The 20031-nt window shown below is 32.0% G+C and overlaps 4 protein-coding genes across 5 annotated transcripts; 2 read left to right on the top strand and 2 right to left on the bottom strand.

Annotated features, from left to right (window-relative positions):
- The first annotated feature begins 17 nt into the window (after positions 1–17).
- Positions 18–5353, top strand: LOC141461073 (protein tumorous imaginal discs, mitochondrial-like). 2 transcript variants are annotated; one of them, XM_074141752.1, is made up of 9 exons: positions 18–215; positions 433–656; positions 1330–1572; positions 1649–1773; positions 2186–2361; positions 2555–2748; positions 2831–3047; positions 4669–4782; positions 4869–5353. In XM_074141752.1, exons 1-9 carry the CDS (start codon positions 44–46, stop codon positions 4889–4891), a joined length of 1488 nt encoding a protein of 495 aa, XP_073997853.1. In that variant the 5' UTR covers positions 18–43; the 3' UTR covers positions 4892–5353. The 2 variants fall into 2 exon arrangements, with proteins under 2 accessions (XP_073997853.1, XP_073997854.1); XM_074141753.1 differs by lacking the exon at positions 4669–4782.
- Positions 5354–6202: 849 nt separating this feature from the next.
- Positions 6203–8721, bottom strand: LOC141461077 (uncharacterized). Its single transcript, XM_074141757.1, has 5 exons — positions 8517–8721; positions 8341–8439; positions 7079–7225; positions 6691–6863; positions 6203–6608 (listed from the first exon to the last, which is right to left on the bottom strand). Exons 1-5 carry the CDS (start codon positions 8631–8633, stop codon positions 6461–6463), a joined length of 684 nt encoding a protein of 227 aa, XP_073997858.1. The 5' UTR covers positions 8634–8721; the 3' UTR covers positions 6203–6460.
- A 1389-nt stretch (positions 8722–10110) lies between these two features.
- On the bottom strand, positions 10111–16285 carry LOC141461074 (DNA polymerase subunit gamma-2, mitochondrial-like). Its single transcript, XM_074141754.1, has 7 exons — positions 15546–16285; positions 15313–15454; positions 15020–15237; positions 14028–14207; positions 12834–13017; positions 11390–11619; positions 10111–10254 (listed from the first exon to the last, which is right to left on the bottom strand). The coding sequence occupies exons 1-7, from the start codon at positions 15984–15986 to the stop codon at positions 10198–10200; spliced, it is 1452 nt and encodes a 483-aa protein (XP_073997855.1). The 5' UTR covers positions 15987–16285; the 3' UTR covers positions 10111–10197.
- Positions 16286–16314: 29 nt separating this feature from the next.
- On the top strand, positions 16315–19626 carry LOC141461076 (developmentally-regulated GTP-binding protein 2). Its single transcript, XM_074141756.1, has 7 exons — positions 16315–16525; positions 16600–16757; positions 16833–17003; positions 17084–17227; positions 17327–17592; positions 17871–18072; positions 19453–19626. The coding sequence occupies exons 1-7, from the start codon at positions 16462–16464 to the stop codon at positions 19537–19539; spliced, it is 1092 nt and encodes a 363-aa protein (XP_073997857.1). The 5' UTR covers positions 16315–16461; the 3' UTR covers positions 19540–19626.
- Positions 19627–20031: the final 405 nt, after the last annotated feature.

The raw sequence follows: 20031 nt of genomic DNA, 5'->3' as shown, positions 1-20031 counted from the left end.
TAAGTTTATTGAATATTTTCGTTGGTAACCCTTCCTCTCCAATATGGCCATCACGAGGCCAATTTACAAATATTTTAGTTACTATCATGTAAACTTAAACGGTTTTAATTTCAATACAATGACATCTTTTCGTTTTCTTCATAAGTGCTGTGATCTTACTTTAAGTTCTTTATTAATACCTTTTCAAGTGCAGACACTCGCTAAAAGTTCAAAAGGTATAATTATATCGTAGGAAGGTTTTACTTTATGATTTAGTATTTGGTCTATCTAGATCTTTTTATCTTTTTGAAATGATTTAACTATTGAGAGTTTCAATTTATGGTAGCGGATCATTTTAAAGTTGATGTAAAATTAATGGATTTTTTTAGCATGATGCAATAGTAAGCAACTTGTGCAAACTCACATATAGTCTTTTTTCTGTTTGTCCCTTAGCGTTACCTTGTGTTTCAAGAGTTGCCACTACTAGAAAATTTCACTCAAGTAATTCAGTTTACGCTAAAAGAGATTACTATGAAGTCTTAGGTCTTACTAGGAATTGTTCATCAAAAGATGTTAAAAAAGCTTATTACCAGTTAGCTAAAAAGTATCATCCAGACACAAACAAAAACGATCCAAATGCAGCTAAGAAATTTCAGGAAGTGTCGGAAGCTTATGAAGTAAGTGTTAATGTGTTTCTAGAAAATATTGTTCGATAATCAGTAGCAGTACTCAAAGTATTAAAAATGTGGCCAGATCTGCAGTGCTTGATATTATCCGTTATAATACGTACATCATTATGTGCATTACAACTGATAAAATCAGCGATACAACTCTTCAGTTTCTAAATTTTTCTTTAAGTTTAACCTTTCTAAATTTCTACATTAATTTTGTTTTAATCTTGCTAGTTTTCAATAGCAATAACCTTAAGTACTGACTTAAAATTGTATTCAATTTTAATTTTAATTTTGTAATAAATTACGTGGATGGCGCCAAGGTAGCCTAGAGGTTAGAGGCGAGGCCCGCAAAGTTAATATGTATTGTGGTAATGGATGATTCCCGGTCTGGGCCTTGGATTTTATTTAATCGTTAATAAAATAAATTTACGGTTAAGTACGTAGCCAAACATTCCGACCGCGACACCTGGTCGGCAATTGGATGTAAAACCCGTCTGAAAAAATAGGCATTTCTTTCCTTTTTTCATTAAATTACGTTAGAACTAACAGATATGGTAGTCTAATATATAAACCAATGATTCCAACAACTTTTTTGTCATATGGTTGTCGGCTTTGGTGCCTTAGGCTCCTAGAATTAGAACATATAAAATGAAGTTCTTATTTTAATTATGTGAAGGTGCTGTCAGATGAAGCAAAAAGGAAACAATACGACCAATGGGGTACTACGTCAGAACAAATGGGCATGGGTGGCGGCCGGGGAAGTCAAGCACATGACATGGGCGGATTTAGTTGGCAATATAGAGCAACAATCGACCCTCAGGAACTTTTTAGAAAAATTTTTGGCGATTCACCTTTCTCGAGCAAAGGTTTCGAAGATGACTTTGCTGAATCTAGGTTTGGTTATGGAGCTTCTGAAGAGGTAGGTACAAACAGTTAAAAGAGATAGGAAATTGTTTTTCTGTTAATATTAATTGAGATTTGTTTCAATATTGTAGGTAATAATGAAATTGACATTTTCACAAGCTGCTCGCGGAATCAACAAAGACATATATGTCAACGTGGTCGAGACTTGCCCAAAATGTCAAGGATCTCGCAGTGAGCCTGGAACACGACCTATTAGGTATGTTGAAGTACTAGATAAACAGTATATACCAAGGATTTGAAAAGTTCCAAACTGTTGTAGATTGAATTAGCCAAAGAAACTTTTTGGTACTTATTTTTCTGAAATTTTATATTAAAACTTGCTTTTAGACAGTCTCTGATATGGTGTTTTTTTTTTTTCTTGTATTTAACTTGTCCTTATATAATAAAAAAAAAAGAAAAGGAGAATGGTGACCTCTTAGTCGCAAACTTCTAAGTCTAATGTTTTCGTTGAACAAAAGTTTTAAATATTGAGGTTTTTTTCTTTTTTTTGTTTAATCTTTAAAAAATGATTTCCTTTATAGTAAAATGAAGAATTGGTTATGCCCTATTTAGTTGATATTCAATTTTATATAAAGTAAAGTTAAAGTAATATAACTAATATATTTCAGGTGTACCTACTGCAATGGTTCAGGCTATGAAACAGTGTCCACTGGCCCATTTGTAATGAAATCTACATGTAGATATTGCAGTGGTTCACGTATGCTAATTAAATATCCATGTACAGAATGTGAAGGAAAAGGAAGCACAGTCCAAAGAAAAAAAGTTACCGTACCAGTTCCTCCAGGTAAATTGAGTAATTTTAATTTATTATTACTATTTTAAGACATGTCAAAATCAGAGGTCATAGCGCATTATTCGTAATGCAGTGCCGCATTTCAGTGTCCCCTGTTAGAATAACACTGTTTATCACCGTATGCATACCACAAAATAATCACTTTCCTTAACCAAAACATTAATAGCGAAAATTCTTGCTACAGGTGTGGAAGATGGTCAAACAGTTAGAATGTTGGTCGGCCAGAAAGAAATATTCATAACGTTTCAGGTTGAAAAATCTGACTATTTTAGAAGGGACGAAGCTGATGTACATACAGATGCTGAAATATCATTGTCACAAGCGTTATTGGGCGGAACAATTAAAATACAAGGCGTTTATGAAGACCATTTCATTCAGGTTAAACATTTTTTATGAATTAAAACTTTTTACTAAAAAAAAATAAAACACAATTGTTATTAAAAAGTTAAATTATTTTTAGATAATGCCTGGCACATCTTCGCATACTCGTATTCGATTAAATGGGAAAGGACTGAAGAAACCAACTGGATCAGGAACGGGTGATCATTATGTCCATATAAAAATTGCTATTCCCAAAAAATTGACTGAAAAACAAAAAGAATTAGTGAAATCTTATGCAACTTTAGAACAGGGTACACCTGGTACAATACACGGACTCAGCAGCTCATTAGAAGATGGTGAGTAACAACATAATTCCCAGTTACATAAAGAATTCATTCAGTGTAAGTATCCGGAATTTGCGGTGCTTTAAAACGGTTGCACAAAAAAGTGGGTGACCTAATTGTTTGCTACTGCTACGATATTTACTGTAAGGTTCTTATTCATCTATCAGCTTTTTTAATTAATTAATTATTCAGACTTTAATTAATTACTGAGATTTGTAATTCAAGTCTCTCACTTAATCATTGCCACTTAAAGCCTAAAAGGGTAACAGGCAATCTCCTCCTTTTTGACTGCTCATGAGCGCCACGCACATACCTACTTCAATTGCGAAACAATTTCTGGAATACAAATTCAAATATTTTTGTTCTGCTACACAACCTGAAGGGACTATAATAAAGGTAGGAATTCACTTTGTATTCATCTGTTGTTTTAAGTCGCTATTACCAAAATGCAAACGTTTGCTCCCTAATTCCAGAGTGCTCATTAATTTTCTCCCTGAGTAGACCTTAAACGATAAATTTTATTTATATTAGAGAATATTTCATAAATATTGAAATATAATATCGGCTGATCATCATTTCACGTGATATATTTACCAATACTGCATTATTTTTTTTAAATTCTTTAGTTCACATTGAGAGATTATAGAAAGAACAGAAACATATCAAGTTATCATTTGAATGGCGCAATACAAAATTTGTAGAATCGTTCAGGGCAAATAATATATAAATTTGGAATTTTTTATTCGCAATAACTGCTGCCCAAATGTTAAAAGAAAACGTAAATTTCTACAAACTTTCCGATGATCAAGTTGGCAAATGTAATTATTTACTGCGAGAAAGTTAATAGAAACATAGTTTTATGCTTACGATTCAAAATCGCATTCTAAAACAGTTGGGTTGTTTGTAAAATGCCTTCATCTTAGATGGGAAACGAAAATACAAAATTCATCGCAAGCTTTAGTTACATAAGTTTGTTCTGACATAAATATTAAACTTAAGTTGCGTTGATCGGAAAGTCGGGCAGGGTTTGAAGTTCTCGCTAGAAGCGTAAGACCATATTTTTCGCCTCAGTCATACCGGGCTCTCTGAATTATTGTAATGTAAGCTGTAAAGCAACTCGAAAATCGCACTTAATATAGTTACACAAATTTTTGCTGTGCCTGTACAAACTGGCTAAATCAGACACAAATTAATTGCAATAATTTTGAAATAAGGTTGCGAGTTTGTTTACCGCTCTAGAGTATAAAAGGAGAAGGTGGTGAAGTAGTGATTTATGAGCAGATAGTTTTCGTTTTGTAAGATATATAGTTTTTTTTTTTTTACTGTAAGAAAATTCACTTAGCATGTGGTAAATTTATATAAGGTGAGATTTTATCTAATCGAACTGCATTAAGTAGCCCTGTGCACTGTAGGTTTTAAATTAATAAAGTGAAACGAGACTTTTATTGAGGGCAAATATAAATTGCATGACGGTTCACAAACAAGTTAGGTCCCCACGCCGTTTGAAATTTTTTAGTCCATTTTTACTTGAGATGGCTTCCAATTTTAAACTTGCCCCGCCATTGCCTGGCCATCCGGAATGTCTTTTTTAAAAAACAATACAATGTAATTTTCATGGATTTTTATTTTATAGACTATAAGGATATAGAGACAATGGCGGGGTCCGAACAACAGTCCAATACGGGATTTTTTTCGAAATTGAAAAAAAACTCGCTCACTGATCTGATTAAACTTGGTTATAATCACAGTAAGTTTTCTAATTTTTGTTAATCATGTTCAATAGAGTTTTGGGTAATATTATTAATTAGTTTTCGTTGTTTTGGTTTGTTCTAGTTACTAGAAGTAGCAACAAGTGATGTGCAGAGAACTATTTGAGCATAAGTAGTTATAAATCGCAGAATTTTGTTCACAGTAATTGTAAATAACAATTGTTGTTAATTATGAATTCTGTGATTTTTTTTTTTTTTTTTTTTTCATAAACAGTTCATTTAGAATCATTTGTTTTTATATACACACTTTTCAAGTCATTGATTTCTTTCTGTTGGAAGTTATGCTGAAACATTCTTCCAGCTTTCTGCTGCAGTTAAGTTGTGTATATTATCAAAGAATATTAAATATTTTTCCAAAAGATTGGAAATTCGCGTTGTAACTGATAATTATGTACCGTTTACGAAATAAAACTGCATACTGTGTATTTTTGTTCTTGAAAAGTATTGTATTTCTTTGCTAACAAATTAAGGTCAACTTTAAAAACAGTTCTATGTGTGTTAAGGAAAAAAGTTACAAGAGTATTCTTAATAAAGAACTATTTATTATCAGTGTGTTAATTTAATTTTGAACTAACCAACCGAGGCAACTGGTACGTATAATTCAACTGGAATAATTAGGAGATAATTTCCTCTAAAGTATTTCATTAAATCAATTATTTAATGAGATCTTCTTCAACATCACATAACATCGTATTTTATTGTCAGTTAACGTCCACAAAGTAATTATTTTGTTGAAATAGTCAGTAATTTATATCCATTGAATTGTTGGAATCCTCCACAACAAGACTCAAGCCAATCTTACCTTTTATTGCTATTTTTAAAATAGTAATTATTAAAACTTGATTGACGAATTATCAACCACGCGGCGAAGACGAGGAAGATACCTCTTAAATTAGATGTAAACAAAAGGCAATACTTCAGCAGCTTTTCAAAAGTAATATGGTTAGGAATAGTTTATTCCTTAACAACCTTAGTAAGAACAGAAGGGTTTTTTGTTAGAAACAATTAATTAGCAATACTTGCGAGACCTAATAAGTTGAACATTGAGAGATTTGCTTTCTCAATTTTTTTTTAAATGAACAGATATTTTTTCAATAATACATATATTAGGTCGCAGTGGCTATGGCCTTTCAATCGCTTCCTACCCAAGCAATCCACTCGCAAATTTTGGATATCCCAGCTATTCTTGAAATGCTCATTCAAACTACACCAATCCACGTCAAGTTTTTCTTTTGTATGTTCTGCACAAATTGGTATTACCTGTAGCAGTATAAGCATATATGACTGAAAGGTACATAGTGAATAAACTGTTGCCTATCACAATGAGGTTAATAAATTTCAGAGTTCAGATAAAACTGTGAATATGCATACAACTTGGCCATCAAAAGAAAACTGAAATGTACTTCACCTTTTTTAATAATCGTATTAACATATGCGTAACAATACAGATTTGCTTCAATCTAGAAATTAAGTGAAAAGAATGCTTAATTCCCATAATTGAAAGTGTCCAATAAGATCGTAAAAATTGCAAAAAAATAACTATGTTAAAATATATAAAGAAATTAAAATACAAAAAAATGAAGTAGAGACATTAAATATAAAAACAGAAATAATATTTTGTTTATTTAAATACAAAAAAGAAAAAAAACTAAAACATTACGCTAATTCCTTTAGAGTTCGGGCAAGCTGTGGTGGAGCAACTTCTAATGGAGTCATGTTTTCTTTATTTTTCGCATCCAGCCTTGCTCCATGACTTACTAAAAGCTTTGCTTCTTCAATTCTATTCTCTTCACAGCTCAGGTGACTAAAATGAAATATTTTAACTTAAAAACAATACAAACTTAGATTTATAAAATATAGTATTAAATAAAATAAAGACAACTGACAGCGCTGTATTTCCATAAATATCCTTAGCATCAATCTGAAGTTGGTTTCCAAAGTCTAAAAGAATTTTAACCACTGCAGTCTTGCCTTGAGAAGCTGCTCGATGTAATGGCCTAGCTCCTCGTTTATCAGCTACATTTATATCAGCATGGTTTATCAGCAACATCTTGACAATCTGAAAAATATATAATCAATTTATATGTCTTTAAAGTTTTAAATGTGGTAAGAACTTCCGTCTCAGTCAAGGATACTGAAACTTCAATTTTTTAAGAATATTGATATATAATATTTCATAAATGAATGAATGCTCTCTAAATCTATTTATTCAATAAATTACAATAAAATTTGGAAGAAAGAATACTGTTTATTAAAAATAATGGTGTTACTCACATCATTCCAGCCTTTGGAGGCAGCATATTGTAAAGAGGAATGTCCTTCATCATTTTTGCTATTTACATTCGCTCCTTTTGATATCAGTAAGTGGCAAACTTGAACTTTACCAGCAGAGGCACTTAATATAAGTGGTGTCATTCCTATCTAAAAGTAATTTCCTTTTATGTCATATTTTTTCATAATTTTAATTTAATGACATAATTATAGCCAGTGAGAGCTACACAATAAGCTAAAAAGTTAATCAAATATATGATGCTTCCATTCTAATAGAAGTTTAAATCTTAATAGAAAACGAAAACTGACACGCTGTATTAATTCGCCTTTTTTTAAATTTTCAATTTAAGGCGCGTCAGCATCTGATGTTACTAGCATCCGGAGCTTTTTTCAGTGCACAACTGACCTCCGGTCAGTGATTTCTCATTAAAGAGAACACTATTCATTACCGGACAAGCATCTAGGAAGCGAAAATCAAACGGCCAGCAAGTGGATTCAAACCCGTGATCTCCGCGTTGGAATCCAGTGTTCGCTAACCACTCAGCTAATCTCTTCCGTGTCATTTCTTATTTTTGCAAACCCTACGTTGCTTGAGAGATGAAATGATATGGGTCAAGAATCAGTTTCTTTAAAGCTCAAAAGAGACTGACACGCAACGGAAGAGGAAAAGTTGCATTGCTTTCCAAAGTGATTTTAGTTTGGTCTATAAATGCCAATGTAAGTTGCTAAAGTAAACCGAACAAAATACATCTGGAAAATAACCATTGATAACCAATTCCGATCAATGATCTAACTCTATCTAAAACCGAACATTATGTCACTAAGTTAGGTAAGTGTTCTTTTGTGCTTATAAGCCATGGCAGATGCTTCCTCAAATCATAAGGTCTCGAAATAAAGCCAACAAGGAGTTAGGAAGCATCGTAGTTGAAACAGTTGTAACTGATGAATTTTGTTTTAACATTGATATGTTTTCTAATTTTGTTATAAAGCATAATTGTTAAAACAAAATTCGTTGTGTTTTTCCGGTAATAACTCAAAAAACAGAGCAACATGCAATGTCCATATCAACTAATCTGAAGATAGAGCTAGAGGACGATTCCTTAAAATAACCAACACTGTTATGTAAAAGAAGGATCGATCATCTTGGCAAAATTTTACCAAAGCCAGAATAATGTTATCTCTACCCTAACTTAGTACTTTCAATTTTGAAAATCTAAAAAAATACCGTTACTGAGATCCAAATTGAGATAAGAAGTTACACTCACATCGTCCGGATGATTTACAGGACTACCTTGGTCAAGAAGGTATTGTACAAGTTCTATTTTACCACTCAAAGCAGCCCAATGCAGCAGAACTCTTCCATTCTATAATGAAATTAAATATAAATATGTAATAATACATCGTCAACGAATTCATGGTCACATACAGTTAAGAAACCTACAGAATCTTGAGAATTAACCAGAGTTTTGTCTTCATCAACCTTAGATTTAACGTATACTAAGTTACCGCTGTAAGCTTCATTAAATATTTTATTTTCTTCATTAGCAGACACAGACATCGCACAAAGTTTTGTTTCTTCTGACGATTACAAGCCGAAAACAGCGTAACCTTCTACTGGTTCTTCAATTTCAAATGAAGGAAAAAAAATTAGCTGGTTAATCGCTACGTAGAGCGATTGCAGTGCTCTACTGCGGAATTATTCGCAACGAATAATTAATGGAAGATCTTAGTTGGAGATCTGCTAGAAGCCGAATTACCTTAGAGACATCCACATTATTTACTTCCTTTTTTACTCCAACCATGGGAATTAACTGTCCGGTTGGACGCTTGTATAAGGATGGCATCTGAACCGGAAAGCGTTGTTGAAAAACATCCAACTCACACAATTTTTTTAGTACCTAGTTAAAATTCCTAAATTATTTAAAATAAAGGACATACGGTTTAAACCGTATTTTTTTTTGTAACAACGCAGAATAAATAGTTTTAAATTAACAAGATGACAAAAGTGCATTTTCAAAAATGGTTCTTGTTCTTACCTTATTCATTTACTTGAAAAATGCTCTTAGCACCAAAGAGCTGAGATGATGAAGCTTTAATAGTCTTTATTATTTTTTCTAGTTTTGTCAAAAATTATTTACAGCATTATAGAATTTATAAAACTGAAAAATTGGAATTCTGTTCTTTTACTGCAATGAAATGAAGGATGCACTATCAAACTGCTTAATATCGATTTAAAAAGTAATTCCTGGAACTGTCCTAACTCATGTAGACGACATACTGTACTTTCTCCTATAATGATCCAATAATTAATTGCTTACAGAAACCTCAAATCCCTCTGTTTCCTCTTTTGGAATGTTTCAAAAAATGGATTAATCTATAACTCTCCGCCGCATCACTCTTCCTAAGTTTTACTATGACTCAATTACTATTCCTTCTGCTAATGTTATCCGATATCATGGGCTGTATTTAGACAAAAGATTGATTTGGATCCCGCGCATTTATGTTAACAAACGAACATACTAACATACGGCCTAGCTAATCTTTCACTTAATATATAACGACTGATACACTCACCTGGAGTACGGTTTTGAACGGGGTTCAACGAAACGCTCTAATCTTCAAAGAATTCAATCTCTTCAGTCGAAAAATTCTCCGCACTATCGTTACCGCTCCATTTTACGTTTTGAATTTGTCCATCCATGCAGGCTTAGAAATTCCGTTTGTAAATTAAATTATTCAAACTTGCCTTAAAAACTTTCCTCAGAACTGACAGTCTCATTCCAATCCTCTTGTACGCCATTTATCACTACACCACCTACCAGATCATCCTCCCAGAAGATTCAAACGCCAATGGCGTTTTTCTCTCTTCTGAAGAGAGTATTTAATCCTGGAGATGACTTAGAGAGTGTTACCGCTGGGTGGGTAACTTCTTTCCTCAGTTAGAGAGTGCGTAAGTAGTGTCAGTTACTGTCATGTGCATCTAGCGCTTCAAAATAAATTAAAAATACAAATAAATAAAGAGATCTGCTATTGACTCAAGTTTTTTCAACTCGTTTTTTTTTATTTTTCTCAACATTAATACAACAATAAAAAACATTTCCAGTCTATAAAACAGAAAAATTTCAAGCTTTCATTAATATTTGCCCGTACTCCTTTATTTTCGACAAGTGCACCTGCTCCTGTAAAACAAAAGATGATTAATAATGAAATAATAATAATAATAATAATAATAATAATAATAACAACAATAATAACCATTAAAATAATAATTTAACCAATAAAAACCATTTAAAATAGCCCGAACATACTCTTAGAATTTTGTATTGGAATGTTTCTTGCAAAAGAAATAATATGCAGCCCCGAACTGAAATTACTGTGAATGGTTCAACAACAACCGAGTATGACATAAATGGTATTAAATAAGTGAAACTTCTCAAGGTGCTTGGAAAACAGAGTCGAAAGTAAAGCATCAAAACAGAATTCTTGTCCACAGCACTAATCCAGTTTGTAAGGAAATGGGCAGGTTAGCAAAGGAATTTGCAACGGGTAACCACCTAGGCTTCTTCCCACCGTAACAGTAAATAGATTTATTAAAGCCAAAGGAAACTGGAAAAGGGATTGCCAGAATGAAATAGAAAAAGTCTAACGGATTAAGGCAACTCCTTTAGATTATAAACTTCTACAAATGATTCAAATTTTCATTTAAAAATATCTGTAACAATACAATTAAAAATTCACAGACAAACTGCGTTTCTTCGGGTTAGTAAGGTTACGAATGTAGATTATGGATTCTAAACGTCCCTAAGTTTACAAATGGTTTTCAGTAAAGCAGTTAACATTTTCACTGTCGCAACATCTGCTCAAAATTATGCCTACCTAAAATTTGTCTAACATATCATTGAACATTTTCGGAAATGCATCAATAATTTTATTCCTCAGAGACACTAGACTAGTTTCCTATTGATATGGCAGATTTCAGATTTTCTCTCATTTTCAGAAGTGAAAATCATACTTGTGTAGAAAAATTAGAACCTGCCACAATATTATCTTAAATTTGACTGGGTTTAATCTTATTTTGTAATTTTCAAATGCTTTTTTAATTATTAAGTAAACGTCTTTACTTAATAATTTTCCACTTGTGGCCCAAAATTTTCTAGATACAATCTCCCGAGCTAATCCAATTAGGATTAGCCTTACAAAATCAATACAAATAAAATTATTAATGAATGAGAAGTAGTGTTAAAGTTTACTAAAAAAATTATTTAATCATTAATATATTTTCTCTTCTCTTTTCTTTAGATTTATTTTTGTTACCTGCAATGTTGTTTCTCTGCTGTACAAACCAAAAATTCCGGTTTGCAGAGAGTCGGATGTTAAAACTGCAGTATAAGGAATTGCTAATGTATTGGAACGTACAAGTTGGCTTTCTAAATCCGTAGTTCCAAAAGGTGGTGTTACCGGTAATAAACAACTTATTCCTTCCTTGCGTAATTCTAGCATAATTAAGTGACTTAAATCCAAAAGTTGTTTAACTTTGTCATTAGCTGTAATAACAAGAACATGTAATTAAACAAAATAATTATAATTCATTTAGACAATTTCTATTTGAAGACAACCTCAACATCACTTTTCGCAATAGAGAGATTTTCGATCTTTTCTTCCGGCAAATCAAATCATTGGTAGATCCAGATCCACAACAAAGCCTGTATATATACATATATATAAGATATATTTCCAGGTCCACATGCGCATTTAATTTAGCGAATTAATCTTGTTTCTCCAAAGAAATCTAGCAAGGAGATCCACGAGCATTATAGAACCAAGAGGGTGGTGTGAATGTTATGTTATGGTATAATTTAACCCACTTTTCTATACCTCTGAGCCCATTAAAATAATCTATAATCAACTGTATAACCTCCTTGGCTAAGAAAGATAAAGAATCCCCAATCTAGCACAAAATAAGTCGAGGCAAAAAAAAAAAAGGTTTGCCACTGAAAAAAAACAACATAATTATTATGTATTTATTAACATAACAATTAATAAACACTGCTAACCTTAACAGAATCAACAAATGAAGCCTGAGCACCTAACTCTACTGCAACCAATTGTTCAAACAATAAAATCTATGTTTGTAAATATTTACTTTAATTGATTTTTAATAAGTTTTAAAGAGGAATAATGACCTTTTATGAGAATAACATTATAGTGTATGTTCCTTTTAAGAATTGGTGAAGTAACAATTGCGCCACCTTAATACTTTTGTTCACTATCATACAAACTACTTTGAAGTACTAAATCACAAATCACTAATTTCATTAAAAATAAAACATTCGAAGAGTTTTTTGAATACTGAACACTATGGTAATAAAGTATAAATCTGCAAACCTTCCAAAAATCAAACCAAAATTTGTAATAAAAACTAGGGAACAATTAAATTATAGCAGAGTACATGTTACACTCTCATTTCAATTAACTGAAAAATTTCAAATTAAAATTAAATATACTGTACTTGAAAGAAAAATTGAAAAAGAAGTAAACCACGAATTAAATATGGTCAACGTTTATGCACAATGTTTCATATGTATTGTACGTTATGTATTAACGTACAATGTTTGGAAAATTTATCTTTTTTTTTAAGTTACTAGAGCTAATTGTTGCTAGAACAACTGCTCTTGTAGTTATAAATTTCCTTATTAAAAAATAAAATAAAAAGAAAAAGTATTTTTACGTATTCAAAAAACACGTAGATAAAACTTACTTGTGCTTGGTGCAGCCGCAGTAAATTTAAAGGGCGCTAATTTTTTATGCAATCTAATTACTGGTTTTTCTTCTTTTGCTTCTTGAAAATATGCATCGCACAAATACGTCCAGGTTGCATAGTCAAGACTACACCAGCTTTCTACCACATGAGGTAAATATTTATTAGATACGCCATCTTTAATCTAAATAAAAATGATCTATGAAAAGGCATGAAGTGCAGTAATTTTTTTAAAAAAAACTGAGAACCGCTAAAAAGCTTTTCTCTCGAAAAGCCTTTTTACCCAAGGGAAGGAAAAAAGGTCCGATTAGATTTTTTCAAAAAACACATCCATAAAACTTACTTGTGCCCGGTGCAGCCGCGTAAATTTAAAGGGTAGCTAATTTAAAGAGGCATTATGAGGGGAAGAAACAGACTATAATAATAATCTCCAACACGTAGATCACGGGTCCGATTCCAGTTGCTGGCACTTACGATTTTCTCTTCCTAGAAGTTAGAGATGGTTAGTTTTGTTTCTAACGAGAGAACACTGACCGGAGACTAGCAGTGCAATGAAAAAAGGTCCGGACGCCTATAACCTCAGATGTTTACGCGCCTTCAATTAAAATAATAATAAAAAAAACGGGCACACGCTTTCAATTGCTTCATTTAATAACTTACTTAATAAGAATTTTTTAATAATGGTTATCAGGTCTAAAACCATAGAGCCTTCCCAGTACACTACCTGCTCTGGACATTAGATACTTTAAGGCTCCAAAAATAAGAACATTGAAGAATATCATGCTGTACACAAATGCATGAGTATCCCTGATGTTCTACAGAGCCATTCTTCCCTAATTGTAGTTTAAGGGCCCAAAATGTTCTGTGGGTCTACTTTTCAAAGGGTGGTTTTGTACAAAATGATAATCATTTAGTAATTTAACTCAAATTACAAATGCATTTCAGACCATCTTCATTTATATCAATTCTGATCAATTATATAATTTTCAATACCTATACACTTTATTTACATTGCAATTGTTTGATAAAGTTATCTGATATTTATTTTCTACTTTGATTTAACACAAAGAATCTTAACTGCCATTTATGTAGGATTAATTGCCATTCAATGTGATAGATAATTATTTTAATTACGAAATAAAAAATGGAGTTAGTAGTATTAAGAAAACCTGCTTGAATAACATATATACTTACATAAAGGCGATTCAGTAAGTTTCCTGAAAGAGAATTGAACATATTCGCTCCATGATACTGTATTGTTTCAACTTCGTGATCACCCCATGGAAACTTAGCCACAATCTTAGAATGATTTTTTAAACCATCTTTTGTATCATCGCTCTCTGCGAATACAAATTTCCCAGGATCATTTGAAAACTGAAAAAAATAAAATAATTTTTTGCCCTTTTTCTCCCACTTTCTGCCTAAAGGGAAAGTGTTGCATGCAACATTTTTCGAAGTTCAGAATCACTGACCAGAGGAAATTTGCTGAGATAATAGTTAAAGTGGGTTAGAGCATGGTTTTTAATTAATTGTGATGTAAAGGTCTTAAAGGGAACCTGATTTGATCAGTTATGACATTCATTTTCATTTTTAAGCTTAGTTAAAGGATTACTATCACTTCAAATTTTACAAATGTTACTTCATCGGCAAAACATGTTTTGGGGACCCTTATAAATGATAAAATAAAGATAAAAAAGTTATTTAGCTGCAAGGACTTTAAGTATGGAGGTATACAATTTCTTGATACGAAAAGTTCGTTCTGGTTTTCTGTTTTGGTACTGTTGTCGCTTTCGATATGTGGATTGATGAGGGGATCCACTTGGGCATCAACTACTGAGTCGTCGCTTTGTTTCTGGAGAGATAATTAAGGCGAAAAATCAGGTACAAGTCCACTCCATTAACTTTTGTGTCCAGATAACGGGCACAACTTCTACCACAGACTCTGCCCACCAAACCAGGATGAGTACCGTACCGTATTATTCCTGTTTTTTGTTTTTTTACATCACATTTCAACCCTTATGAACCTCTGGACCCTCTTCAAAACGAATAAATCTTTCAAATGTTGAGGGTTTTTGAACTCCCTAATTGGATGGATAAAGTACCAAAGACGACGCCAGGGTAAAGGTCCAAAGATGTATACCAGGTAAGAAAATTCGATAAAATATTTATAAGTAGCTTAAACAAACCTTTCTCCACCATCTCTTCCTTTGAAGCTGCCACCTATAATAAAATTGCTCAGCTTCACTAGGTTTCAGAAATCCCAAATATCTCAGTATAGTAGTCTTCTTGGGATACACCGGGTCTAAACAAAAAAAGTTAGGCGCTTCTGACCTTGATTCAACTAATCCGAAAGGGAGTTCAGAATTATTAAATTCTTTGGCCATTAAAATTTTTTCTAAATTATCTGCAAAAAAAAAACAATAAATTAGATTATTTATAACAAAAATCAGCAATAACTTACGTCATTTCATAAATTAACCTTTTGTTAAGCCTGATGTTGTCTCACCACTGTGAAAAGGTAGTACATTAATTTCTCTAAATAATGCAACGTTGTACAACCATTCTCTTCTAATATTTTCGGCAAGAAGTTCCCCAGGAGGGCCGTACATGTATCTCTCCACCTTTTTAACATTCACTTTAAAATTTACGTAACTACTTCTATCAAAATGATTAATTATTAATTTTAACATTTTGCTGCTATTGCTTCCGTACATTTCTCTTTAGGTCATAAGTTTTGGTTTCAAGTGGAATATTGCCTGGAGGCGCAACGAAGTAATCATCTTCAACCTTTTTAGCATTTTTCAAAATTTCTGTGTGATTTCCACCTTCAGTCACTACATCCTCACGAAGAGGCAATGTAGTTCCTTCAAGGACGGTCGTTAGAGGTTTTACTCCTTCTGTATTCACTAAAAATAAATGATCAGCAAATCTAATGGCTTCTTCCACGATTTCAATGCCTTTTGCAGTTTCAAAATTGACAAGCGAAATTTTTTCTAACTGATCTATTGTACCTTTATCTATTGTTGTAGGAGATGGGAGTTTATTCGGGTCAACACTATCTACAGGTTTATCCGGTACCTTGGATGAAAAACCATTTATCTTGAATAAAGGAGAAAAAGATCTTGTAGTCAAATTCAGATATTTTCTAAACATTACAAAATTCGAGTCACACTTTTAAAATTCTACATGAATATGTCCGCACTTCTTTCTGGCTGACCCATCTACCGATAAATCTCGAAAAGTTGCAAGATTAAAGTTCTACTTAACCTTATACTGAATCTGACATGAAGATGTTATGGTTATATTAAGTGTTGATATTCCAGTATTACATTTTTTGTTTAATATCTTGATTTCAAATGAGTAATAACATTCTTGATTTCTAATAAAAATACTATTTTATTCCCACATAACAATCATAAAACTGACTACTTGAAAAAATGCAACGATGTGACCAGCTTGGTGAGAGAAAGAGGTAGCAATCACTGTGAGATGTAGGCAATGTATGGTTTTAGAATGAGGTTATTTATATAAGTAATGTAACCCAATTCGTTTTTTCGATTTTTGTTGAATAGGAAGGTGAAAGAGAATTACATAAGTTTTAAATAATTTTTAACTTTATTATTGAAAAATGGGTATTTTAGATAAAATATCAGAAATAGAAAAAGAGATAGCAAGAACACAGAAAAATAAAGGTACCCACGTTTTTTAATTTTGGTTAAAGCTGTATTTTTACATTTTATTTAAAAATGAAAATTTTATATTTTAGCAACTGAATATCATCTTGGAGTTTTAAAAGCCAAATTAGCTAAATATAGAGCTCAGTTATTAGAACCGTCAAAGAAAGGAGAAAAGGGAGAAGGTTTTGATGTTTTGAAGTCAGGCGATGCAAGAGTTGCCTTGATTGGTTTTCCTTCCGTGGGAAAGGTATATTTTTTATTTATATTGGAGGGAGTTTGTGCTTAATTTACATAGTAAATCTAATGACAGTATTGTTCGTAGTCAACATTACTTAGCACCCTGACATCAACCCATAGTGAAGCAGCTTCTTACGAGTTTACCACCTTGACCTGTATTCCGGGAGTTGTAGATTACAAAGGAGCTAATATTCAATTATTAGATTTACCTGGAATTATAGAAGGTGCTTCTCAGGGCAAAGGTAGAGGTAGACAGGTTAGTCTTAAGGAAATCTCCAGGTATCTCTTTTTTCAATTTTAAACTTTTGAGTGGTCATTAAACTTTTTCATTTTCAGGTAATAGCTGTAGCAAGAACTGCAGATGTCGTTTTAATGATGTTGGATGCTACTAAACAAGATGTCCAAAGGGCACTCTTAGAAAAAGAATTAGAATCTGTTGGTATAAGACTCAATAAAAAGAAACCTAATATTTATTTTAAGGTATCCTCATTACTTTAAATAATTTATTTTTAGTAGAAGGTTATTTATTCTGGTTGTCAGTAACTTGAATTTACAAAGATTAAACAATTTTTTTGTCAGGTGAAAAAAGGTGGAGGAATAGCGTTCAACTCAACTTGTCCTTTGACTAGAATCGATGAAAAATTAGTACAAATGATTCTTCATGAATATAAAATCTTTAACGCTGAAGTATTATTCAGAGAAGACTGTACTGCCGATGAATTAATAGATGTTATTTCTGCAAACAGAGTCCATTTGCCTTGCCTGTACGTTTACAATAAAATAGATCAGATTTCAATTGAAGAAGTTGATAGGATAGCCAGACAACCTCATAGTGTTGTAGTCAGGTATGACTATTTAAAAAAAATTATAAAACTTGTTTTACCTGAGGCAAAATTAACATTTTGATTGAGTGATAAAACGAAAAAAATATATTTTACAGTAAACACAACTTTATAATTCAGAGGATTTATTTAAAGACTTTTCTAAGTCTTTGTTAGATTAATCAAATTATGTATTCTTGGAATACATAAGAATTTCAATAGTCAGTGAAATATCTTTATAAAATTTGTTTTATGAGCCAAAAACTAACTTAAGTATTCCGTTATTTTCTTATGTTCATTAGCTGTAACATGAAGCTAAATCTGGACTACCTATTAGAGACATTATGGGATTATCTCGCTTTAATAAGAGTATACACAAAAAAGCCTGGACAACCTCCAGATTTTGATGATGGTTTAATCCTAAGAAGAGGCGTTACCGTAGAGCATGTTTGTCATTCCATTCATAGGTCTTTAGCTGAAACGTTCAAATATGCACTAGTTTGGGTATGTATGTAATTATCTGCAGTGAATATTCTTCTAAGCCTTTTCGTGAAATACCTAAAGCAAAGCTCAATATCTGAGAACATTGGCTCTTAAACACAGTTTTGAGGACTTCATCGGTTTTCGCGAGCATAAGGTTCTCCTTGCCTAACAGCACAACACTTGACAGACCTCTTTATCACACCGTGTAAATAGGGCCTGCAAAATTAATTGTGTAACACTCATTTGCGTTTACCAAGTGTTTGCTTTACAGAAGTCATGCTTTTTGGGAATAAGCTGCATTCTTATTGTAGTTGTAACCTATTTTTTAGGTGGCAGCAGAATCGCTTTCGCAGCCATTCCCTACAAAATCGTGTTAAATAAAAGTATGTTGTTTATAACGTTCATTTCAGTTATTAGATTGGTGAATAGGCCCTTCGCACACTTATGCAATCTACGCTGTAGTGTAAGGAACCCACGACAGGCCAACATAGTAACGTAATCTACAGTTCAGGTTCTTCCAGTATTTATAGAGAGATATTTTTAAGTTTAAGGTTTTTTACTTTTACGGTCAAATAATCCAGTCCTTCAACACTCTTCGATTATTATTTTATTTATGATTTGATAATAAAGCGACACACTAAGATGAATGCTTTAGCACACACCCTTATTTTAATTCACATCATCAATTATTAACAAAAAATGTGTTATATTCTGCTACAAACATAACCTTTCTTGAGACATTTTTAATCCCACCAAGAAAATAAAGAAAAGTAAATTACGGTTTTTTTAAATAAAAATAATTACTATTTTTCTTAGTGTACTACTGCCATTAACCCGAATCCGTACACGGAATCTCTGAGTGAAAATACAGTACGCAAATGCCTTCCCTATACTTATTAGATTCATATTTAAAGTTCTCTATGTGTGAGTTTAACTACATATGTGAAATGAAGATTTAAGGAAAATCGAAGCAGTTCTTGAGAAAACCCCTAAACTGAATTGATTCAGTGAAATGGCAATTTTGGTTGACGAGATTTCGTCCACAAGCTTAATAGCTGAGCCCCATGTTGGTATCAAGAATGAAATTTGAACTTTCTGCAATTTTGCTTTTTTGAGATATGCTGATCACACATACACCCATTTGTTTAAACCTGTTTTTCTGGCTCTGATAGAACGGATATTTGGTAATACTTAAAGTCGTAAATCTGTAAGCTCGTATTTACTTTCTCGGTTGAGTTCGAGTAAAAGGAAATAAAAATTAAACTGATGCATAGATAGATTCTGGAAATGTGTTTGTCATGGTAATTAATAGTATTGTTTAAACAAATAGTATTCCTTTTCTTACAGTATCTAAAGAAATTAAAGAACCTAATAAAATATTAGACTTGTTTTATTTTTCAGGGAACAAGTACTAAATATTCACCCCAACGAGTAGGTTTACAACATATTATGAATGATGAAGACGTGATTCAAGTAGTGAAAAAATAATAATAAATTCTTAATTGAAGAAAGAAAAAGTTCTGTGGAATTTGCCTTATTGCTCAAACAAGGGTAGATTCATTTAGTTATTGTTATCCCAGGAATAAAATATGCCTTTACTAATAAGTTATTAGGACAAACCACTCAGTGCTTTTAATTTACGTATTAAAATATCTACATTTAATTGTATAAAATGAGTTTTTTTTTATATATTAATACGCTTTGAACATATTAACATGAAAAGGACTTTATAGATAAATTTCTAAATTTCATTCATCAATGTGGCTTCATCGTAATTTTTTTTTTTTGCTATTTATTTTCTAAGAAATAAAAGTTAAAAAATAATTCTGAAAATTTTGTTTCACAGTTTGTTATATACCACGTACTTTGTATATAGATATTTTTTTTTCTGTTTCTTTCTAAATATGAAGAGGAGTTTAGTTGGGAATAAAAAAAATAAAATTAAAGATTTATTGTACCAGTCAAATTGAAATAAAAGAA

This window comes from Rhodnius prolixus, unplaced genomic scaffold, assembly GCF_049639745.1.
Source record: "Rhodnius prolixus isolate KJV_2025 unplaced genomic scaffold, Rpr scaffold_6, whole genome shotgun sequence".
In the NCBI taxonomy this organism is placed as follows: domain Eukaryota; kingdom Metazoa; phylum Arthropoda; class Insecta; order Hemiptera; family Reduviidae; genus Rhodnius; species Rhodnius prolixus.
Note: the sequence above shows the minus strand (reverse complement) of the source record. Positions and strands in the feature narration are given on the sequence as shown.